Here is a 9467-nt window from a genome sequence, read left to right on the forward strand (position 1 = left end):
TCAGGGCTTCTCCATCAGTGCTGGACTTAAGTATAGTTTTGAGGTATTTGTTCTGGGGTAGAGTATTTCTATTTAATGCTACTTTATAATTCTACTCCTCTACATCTCAGAGGGAAATATTGTATTTTAACTCCATTCCATTTATTCGACAGCTTCAGGTAATACTGACTTTCCACATTAAGATTTTATATTAAAGAGGTATATGAGACACTTGTAAGATAGAAAGATTTAATCAGCAGTTTCCAACCTTTTTGACATTATAACAGTGTCCAGTTGAGGCCCTTGTCACAGATGTCTACGACTTATTAGCAGGTCCATTAAAGATTGATTGTCCCTCTAAACCCCCCCAAAAGATCTAATGATCCAATATTTCACAACAAAGTCTAGGATTAGAGATAGGTCGAAACACTGACCGTGGATCTGTGCTGCAAAACTTTGTTTTTTTTCTACTTTTCTATTAAATCAATTATCTCAGGAACAGTCAGGTTTAACCTCTGACTCTTTGGCACGCCCTGACCCCTGGGTTGGGGCCAATAGACTAATGTATCAAGTGTCATATAAAGTAGTAAAAGCTAGCTCTAGCTCTGCTAGCTACAACAGTACAACGCTGCTTATAACTGGATGCATCAGTAATAACACTCTAATAATTTTATGCACGACTTTTTTAAGGCGCCAAACCCGAGACTGATTCCAGAAACACAAGTCAGGTGAAACAGTCTACAGATCACAGATTATGACAGGAAAACGTGAACTCACCAGCTTCTCCCTCCTGCTCTGTGGAAGGACTCAGCTTTGTCCACCACGGTCTGAACTTCAACAGTCCCTTTACTTCATCATCCTCAAACAAATCAGCCCTGCAATGTGACATGGATGTTAGCTGAAAAAAGCAGCCCAAAAAAAAAAAAAAAAAAGCTAGATTCAACAGTGTTAGAGGTTTTTTCTTTGATAAACTCACAGGTAGTGATCAGGTGAAAAGGAAGCTGCCTCTGCTTCCAGCCTCGCCTGTCTCCTCTCTGCTGCTGTTGTTCCTTCTGGGTTCATGATATCGATCACATCACTGAGTTCCTCCTGTCAGGACAGCATTGTGGTGTCATATAAACTTTATTTGTTCTTTGTCTAATCACATTCATAAAGGAAGTGAGTATTTCAGAGATAAGGGAAGAATCTTAATCCATGGCTCTTACCTGTAATCGGGCAAACACTCCAGACCTCTGATTCCCGAAGCCGTATTTCTGCAGAGCTCTCAGCTCCTCCTCAGAGCTCTCCATGTACATCTCCTGCTCAACCTGCCAGTCAAATTCTTCCTCATCGTCCTCCTCGTCATCTCCTGCACTTTCACTGCATCCTTATGAAATGTTAAGAAGTTATGGTTGGTTCTAGATAAACACTGCGCCCTCCCATGTTAATTTGCCTTTATCCATATACTCCAAATGATTGACTTTCAGTTAAACCCATGTATAGAATTGACGTACCTGCGCTTAAATCCTCTACCAGTGGTTTTGCTGAACGGGAGCCTTTTGGAGCGAGGAGACTTGTCAGCATCTGGAGTCCTTCAAAGTGCTCCCCAGCTGTCTCCTTAGGGACCCGAAGAGTGAAAAGACCTACAGCAATAATAATAATAATAATAATATTAATAATATTAATAACTTGGATTTTTATAGCGCCTTTCAAGGTACCCAAGGTTGCTTTACAGGGAAAGAAACACATACTTTGACATCTTTTTATCACACAGAATTTAATTTAATGCTAATTTCTTGATCATATCAGGCAAAAAATATGCAGGTATGGAAAACCAGTAGGGACAATGTTGCCATGAATTATTAATCACATTTTTCAGTACTTCTCGGCAGAATATAACAATAACTCCTCATAATTAATTAAATTAATGTGACCTCGACCTAGATAAGCGGATGTATTAACCAATTAAAAATGATTAATGACGATTTTGCTTAAATCAACACTTCCCATTATGAGACGATGAACTTCGCAGCTACTGTGTCTGGTAGTGGCGACAGTGTTTGCTGCAGGTCTGATGTTGCCGAATGAAACTCCACAGAAAAGGACTGAACAGCCTCCTGCGGCACAATCCACTGTCACAATCGCATTTTCAGTATAAAGGAGTGTGACATCTCCCTACAGCCCACAATTACATACAAAAACATGTGATAACTAACATGACTGCCAACTGTTTTAGACTTTTAAGAAATTTAAGATTTTTTTTTTCTAACTTTAAACAGAGGTGTGAGTAAGTCACACACGTGCAAGTCACAAGCAAGTCTCAAGTCTTAACCTTCAAGTCTCAAGCAAGTCCTAAGGAGGTCACAAGTTATATGAAATTCTGATGATCAATCCCAGTTTCCACATTTAAATTGGCTGAACACAGAGGTCAGGAAAAAAAATTACTCAACTGATTTGCACCAAACGTGGGAGAGGGACTGGTCATGAGTCAGGGAAGAACCCATTAAATCTTGGTGCAGATCTGGTTAAAGGCACGGATCCAGGAATTTTTCACTTGCTTTAATGTGTACGATTGTTTGGCCTTGGCGGAGGTATGCGCTCTACTGAATGCCAATGTAGTTATTGCTATTACAAAACATCTCAATGTGGAGCCTGGATGGTGATCTGTTCTCTTTTCTCTTGCAATCCAAATGTTATTATTTTTGGATCAGACCCATAGCTGCCTTTGGCGTTGGCATCACCCAATCATGTTTCAAAAACAAAACGTAACTTATCAATATCTTGGAAAATGCAAATAATTAATTAAAAAAACCTGTATCAAGTCTAAGTCTAAGTCATGAATACCAAGTCAAAGTCAAGTCTTTTATCAGTGTTGGTCAAGCATGTCACCTTTTAAGGTCTTCTTTTGAGGAAACTAAACCCAGTGCTTTTTAAAACTTTGACCTTGGATCTGCAGATATGATGTTCTTGTCTCAAAACTATTAAGTGACTGACTATAAAACAGTCATTGTTTTTTGAATCTTGATAAATGATTGATAATCTATTACTTACAAAAAAAGGTGATTTACAGTTTCTCAAATGAGGGTATTACACTGTAAACTGAGTAAAACGAATCTGTGTGTCTAGTGATGAGAAAACAAGCCATTTTTAAACATTACATTCGGCTCTGGTAAATGGAGATCAGATTTTTATTTCATTTATTATTGATCATTTATACTAGAAAATGTATTATATTTATAATACAGACATAAATGGGATACAAAAAAGGCACTAACTATTTTTCTGATATTTGTTTTCATAGAAAATATTAATAACTTTCTCCTTAAAAAATTGTTTAAATCAAAGAAATGAATAAATCCTCGCTTTAAAATGAAATGTGACGTGATGAAGTCAAATATCTCATCCGCAGGTTTCACAACATGTGAGGGAGGAGAAGATGAGAAATACATAACAGACTATGAAGCCCCCTGACTGATCACAGACTTTCCTTACCTACTCATTTAAATCCTAGAGAAAAAAAAGACAGTGTTGATTGATCGGTCACACATTTGAATTTGAAAGTGAGTATCTCTTTATAACAAGCAGCAGCAGATAAATCAGGCCACCTGCACATGCAATACTTCAAAATGAAGTAGTTGCTTTGCAAACTGCTATTAAGACTGAACAGATGAATAAGAATGATTTGCCTTCACCACATAGATAATATGATGGTCGCCTAAAGACCTCATAAAATTTCAATGCACCCAAGTGTTAAAGCTTACAAGCACTTTACGATAGAAGCTGATTAATTGCTCGAGTTGCAGGCCTTGCAGAGTGGAGAGCCTGAAAGAGGGATCTTAATGATTGCTCATTATAAGTCTAAACAAGGACACTCATTAGCAGAGCTTTATTAGCAGATGTTACAGGCTTATTTAGACACAGCGTGTTAACCGGGGCCATGCTGACAGACGGGCAACGAGGTGTCAGAGTCCATAAGGCAGACGTCTCCATAAAGACAACTTCAATACAACTGATTATGTGCAACGGAAAGTCAAGGACAGATCACAGTGACAGAGAGTAGTGTATAGACAATAGTGAACATCATGCCAATAGTCATTATCATGTTTCATTTGCTTGTTATATATCTAAAGAAAATCCTGTGTGAGCTCCCTGTCACTGTGAAAGGAGATACTACAGGCAGTCTGCAGGCTGTAATCATTATAATCTTACTGATGGTTCCAGTGGCCCTTTCAATGATATGAAATAACATGATCCAGTAGGTTAATTTACCCTGGCGGATTGACTCAAGTGCAAACTAAAGAGACCCTGGGGATCAATCACTGACTGCAATTAGGAACAATGCTTCAGGGTCTTGCAATAGCTGGTCACCAACACCATGCAAAGCAAGCACAGCCATATGCTATGGAGATTTGCTCTACGACAATGTCAATCATTTTCACACAATATTTACAGCTTGTTTCCATAGAAATGGTCACAGTTGGTTTGCAAACGCTTTAAAATGTGACACTTGTTTTTTTACAAACGTGCACACATGTACACGTCCTTCTTTAAAAAATAACACACCACATGCAGATCACACACCTGCACTCTTGTAGGCCACATTCAAACACACACACACACACACACACACAGCCCTGAGTCCTCACACTAATGAAAAGTGCAGAGACCTCCTCATCATGACATCATCAATAGCTCAGTGAGCTTGGTGGTGGCTCTCAAGAAGGAACCATCAAGTTCAATATTTACAAAAGGCACAGTTAATTTATACTTGTTTATTTATATCTTTTTTGAAAGCATCACCAATTTGGGGAGCTCCAGTTCAGTTCTGGTCAGAGACCTTTGTTGGAGGTCATACACGCTCTCTCTCCCTTTGTGTCTATATCTTCACTTTCAAACTAAGAGAGCTGAAAATGCCAAAAAAAAGTTACACAATTAACCACCATCTGCAGTCTCCACTCATAAAATTGTTTACGTACTTTAAATAAACAGAACGGAGAGTTAACAGCCCTGTTCCACATTTCTGTGGGGTGTATAACTCAGCATGTTGACATAGCATTTGTAAAAACTTAAAAATAAGATCCTGGGAAACTATTATTTTCCTCTGCTGAGAGAAAGGTCAGCACATTCAGACAAAGAAAAAAAAACAACTGTTATTCTATTTTATTTTTTATATAACAAACATATCCAGGAAAAACAGCATTTCCCTGTTACTGAATCATTATGTCGACTAACACAAAAAAGCTGACTGGTGGAAGAGATCAGATCCTCCAGTATGATTCATAAATTGCTACCTTGCCTCTGAGAGTATCTCTAATATCTCAGTTTTGGATGATGTTGTTAATTTGTGGACGATAATCTAACTTTGGATTGCTACACAAAAGCCACAATATTGCAAATTTGGGCTCCCTTCAGTGCAACAACTGTTAGCACCTTTAACGTAATACATCACCATGAAACCAGTATAAGTCGTGCTGTATTACCATCATTGTACATGTTGACATCATCATATAATCATGTGACCTACCTTTATCAATGTCAAATTTGGCCTTTTCTCTCCCATCCTCCACTATTCTTCCAGGAAGAGTTAATCTGGAAATGATATATATACACAGATGGATGGTGATAAATATTAAAAGCAAAGACAAACACCTCATTTGTTTGATCCTGTCAAGTGTCAAGGTCAGAAAATAAAGGCTTCAAATTCAAGTGCAAGATAGATGGTGCTACTTAATAAACCCATGAAGTAACTGCTTTAATCACCCCCTCATTCATCCAAATTAGATTAAACACAGATATACACTAACATCAGTTCATGTGTATTAGTCAACTCACCTAAGAAAGTAGGGTTCGGCATAGAACTTGAAATCTGTTCCATCAATGAAGAGGTCAAACTCTGACGTTCTGGTGTAGGGCACACGGATGCTGAGGATCAGGTAGTTGGCATCTTGGCTCAGGTCAAAGGCAGGAGTTATCATTATGAATATGATGTTGTACAGACCTGTAATGTCAAAGATGGGAAGAATCTTACATTTCACTTTGTCTGTATAGGATAACAATACACAGCAGTTTACTAGGTTGTTATTATGAATCAAGGCCCAGCTGACTATAGCATGCCACCTTGTGGCTGACTCTATTAAATGTTGTTGTCATTGATCACGTGTGTCCAGGAGCAGCAGCCCACATGTGCCACACTGATGGTGACAACTGTAAACAAAGCTCGTGTCACACATAACGACTCGTTTCCTACTGCGGCAAGTCATAAAAAGTGTCTGTACTTTGGCTTGAATTAGCTTGAAACGTCCCAGGGTCCTCCCTTGTTTACAAAAATCTTCATACTAATGTCCACCGAAAAATTTGAGCATTTAAAAAGGTCTCGCTTACAGACAAACGTGTGTATTTCTTAGAACATTACTTAACCTGTTTTACTAATTATAAAGGCATGTGATTGTCTACGGCATAATCCTAATCTTCCAAATCGCAATTAAAGTCATAAAATATTCGTTTTCATCAACGTACAGCAATCTTGTGTGGCTATTTCAGTGAAGTTATGAACTTAAACGCATAAAAATCCTCCAGGTCTAAATTTGGTGTAAAACAAGGTTATTAATTGGTGTATAAGCGTTCAGATTTTAACCACACAACCTAAAAATGAAACGACATTATGTGGTATTCTATGAGGCGAACACATCTGTCTATAAGATATATGTCACGCGGATTAAGTGGATTCTTTAAAGTTTGGTAGTATGGATAGCTCGCTACTAGCCTATAAACTAAGCTAACACAAGATTGGTCTCCTCGTGTGTTTCGGGTAACATAGCACAACAGAACTGCTAGCTAACAGATACTACTCACCGCTACTTAACGCTACTTTTGTCACTGAATACAGTTGAAACTGGCTATTTAGATAATCTCGTTGACTGTAAAGGAAACGACACATTTAGAATACAGTTAACAAGAATACTCACACACCAGGAAAACTGAGTTCTGCCAACTAGCCACACTGTCAGCTCTGAAATGTAGCGTCCATGTTTTACCGTAGTACAGTGGCAAAACGGGCAGTAAAATTTTCTGTGAAAATTCACTTTGCTATGACATTCAGGTTTATGGACAATATAAATATGGAAATTCCAGCAGGAGTCGATGATATGATACGATACGATACGATATGATATGATATGATATGATATGATATGATATGATATGATATGATATGATATGATATGATGGCATTTTGCTTTAAAAATAATTTAAATTATTAATTAAGTAGCTAATAAACTAATTACTGATTAATTGATTTGTCCATTGATCATTCAACTAATTTCAACTCTAATATAAAAGTAAAGCTAAATCAGGAGTGAGTCTAGAAATGTATATATACATATATGATTGAAACACACGTATAAAATGCAGTACACATGGCGAGATTGACCTAACCTAGGCCCTATCAACCCCTTTCCTTCACACCCTTTGTACAAGTGTGTACAGTTTTTCTAAGTGGCAAACACATAAATTCAAGAATATGCATCATGTAAGCACAAAACAGAAATGATGATGTTTTTCAAACTTAATCACAATTGACACAACTTAATACAGGGTCAAATACAAAGAGTGGCTCAAGATCAGTTGATTAAGTGAGACCCACCAAGAGACCCCCAATTTACAATTCCTAATTGCAAAATGGGAAAGGCTAAAAAACTATTTTTTTAAAACTGAAAAAATAGCCTAAAATTCAGTTTGGAAAGTCAATAAAGAGGCCTTGCACTGAACACCTCTGTGGCACACATTGATACAGTGACTTTCACATTGACTTTGCTGCTATTTGGACTTCGCTATTAATATACCTCATATGTCAAATATGCACCTATATTTATGTAACATAGTTTATTATTGCACTTAGAGTATCCTTTTATACAAATAATTTTTAATCAAATGTGTACACTTATTTATTTCCACTAATAATGTAATTCTCATTATCATAATATTACATGTTATTGTTTTTGCACCATTGTTTATTGCATTTACACTGATGTTGTTTTTCCTTTCATTACCATTGCTGTCTAGTACTGGTTGTGTTTTTATGCTTTCTGTGTTTGTGTTTGTGTGTGTGTGTGTGCGTGTATGTATGTGTGAGTGCGTGTATGTATGTGTGTGTGTGTGTGTATGTGTGTGTGTGCATGTGTGTGTATGTGTGTGTGTGTGTGTGTATGTGTGTGTGTGTGTGTGTGTGTGTGTGTGTGTGTGTGTGTGACTACTCTATGCCCCTTTTAAATTGCCCCCTAGATACAAATAAAGTTTCTTTGAATCATGATGCCTTCAAAGTTAATCCTCTAAAGTTTTGTAATGGATTGATGAAAGAAATCATAGAACGCTGCAACTCTTTGTGGTCACTTTACTAGCAAAATGATAGATGTTTTAATAAGCAGTAGTATGATAACAATCGATTTCAATAATTAATGTTGCTTTTTTTTAAATAGAGATTTTATTGTATTTCTAATAAGTTTCCTGACAAATACTGTAATAAACTTTGAATGATTTTTAAGAAGATATTAACATGACCGTGACATAAAATTATTTTAGCTATACTACAGATAAAAATAAAGTAGGTTAAAAAAATTAAATAAACCAGCCACATTATAACCTTACAGTGTTATTACAATATAACCGCGCGTTAATAGTACCGTCATTACGGTAAAGCTGTAGAAGCCACGCCTCCCCTGTGTAATCCTCCATGGACGATGAGAAGCTCCTCTCCGCTCTCCATCATCATCTGCAGAAAAATGCGAGCGGAGAACGGTAACAAAATGTCAACTCGGGCTGCTCTCCCTCACTCGCAGACATGAGCGGAGCTCCCTCAGCCTCCTCCACCCGCAAAAAGTCGCTCTCACCATGCGGATCCACTGCAAAGTAGTTGTGATCGCCGTGTGTTTCGGAGTTTTCCTACTTTTGTACTTTTTGGGGGGCAATGCCGCGGACGATCCGCTGTTGAAAGAAGTTGTAGAGCAGGAGGAGGAGGAGGGCAGCAAGTCTTCCCCGTCGTCTCCTGAGCTCAGACGCGATGTTGCGGCAAAGTTTGTCAGGAAATCATCCGCCGGAGTCGGCGTGCGTGCGGTGGAGCCTCTCAAGGGACGAAAAGAGGGGAAAGCGATCAATAGAGGTGCCAGCGTGAATGCAAAGAGGTGAGGCGAGTTTGTTTCTTTCTGCTCTGTCGGTCATGAGCGCTTTTCCTCCACGCCTTTTCCCCGTTTGCGCTCGCACAAAAGCATCGTTAACTACTTGGCGTTGCTGATTCTCATCTTTCCCGTCGCTGGGAAGTTAAAAGAGTGAGTGTGTCAGCGTTTAATCGCGCTTTGAAGCAGACGTGCTCCCTTCATCAAACTGCCTACATTGTGCTCAAGGACGCTGGCTTCACAATAGCCTAATCTGTCAAGGGACACTTAAACATGCATATGGGCATCTGCTTGGCTGCATTTTATAACCATTATTTTCTCATCATTTATATTGAACTGTGA

The 9467-nt window shown here is 38.3% G+C and overlaps 2 protein-coding genes across 3 annotated transcripts in view; one reads left to right on the forward strand and one right to left on the reverse strand.

The window, feature by feature from the left end:
- Positions 1 to 6997, reverse strand: part of shq1 (SHQ1, H/ACA ribonucleoprotein assembly factor) — a 38635-nt gene extending 31638 nt beyond the window's left edge. Inside the window, exons 1-7 of one of the 2 annotated variants that reach the window (XM_023424632.2) lie at positions 6928 to 6997; positions 5791 to 5956; positions 5483 to 5547; positions 1473 to 1601; positions 1185 to 1345; positions 956 to 1068; positions 757 to 854 (exon numbers count right to left, since the gene is read on the reverse strand). In XM_023424632.2, coding sequence (XP_023280400.1) covers positions 757 to 854; positions 956 to 1068; positions 1185 to 1345; positions 1473 to 1601; positions 5483 to 5547; positions 5791 to 5933 — 709 coding nt within the window. In that variant the 5' untranslated portion in view covers positions 5934 to 5956; positions 6928 to 6997. Of the gene's footprint in view, positions 1 to 756; positions 855 to 955; positions 1069 to 1184; positions 1346 to 1472; positions 1602 to 5482; positions 5548 to 5790; positions 5957 to 6923 lie in introns of both variants that reach the window. The other variant, XM_023424633.2, reaches the window with a different exon arrangement.
- Positions 6998 to 8696: 1699 nt separating this feature from the next.
- gxylt2 (glucoside xylosyltransferase 2) overlaps positions 8697 to 9467 on the forward strand; it is a 16630-nt gene continuing 15859 nt past the window's right edge. Inside the window, exon 1 of the mRNA XM_023424824.2 lies at positions 8697 to 9134. Within this exon, the coding sequence (XP_023280592.1) occupies positions 8845 to 9134 (290 nt within the window). The 5' untranslated portion in view covers positions 8697 to 8844. The remainder of the gene's footprint in view (positions 9135 to 9467) is intronic.

This window comes from Seriola lalandi, unplaced genomic scaffold, assembly GCF_002814215.2.
Source record: "Seriola lalandi dorsalis isolate HSWRI2012SDOR001 ecotype SW California unplaced genomic scaffold, Sedor1 jcf7180002054748, whole genome shotgun sequence".
Classification (NCBI taxonomy): Eukaryota; Metazoa; Chordata; class Actinopteri; order Carangiformes; family Carangidae; genus Seriola; species Seriola lalandi.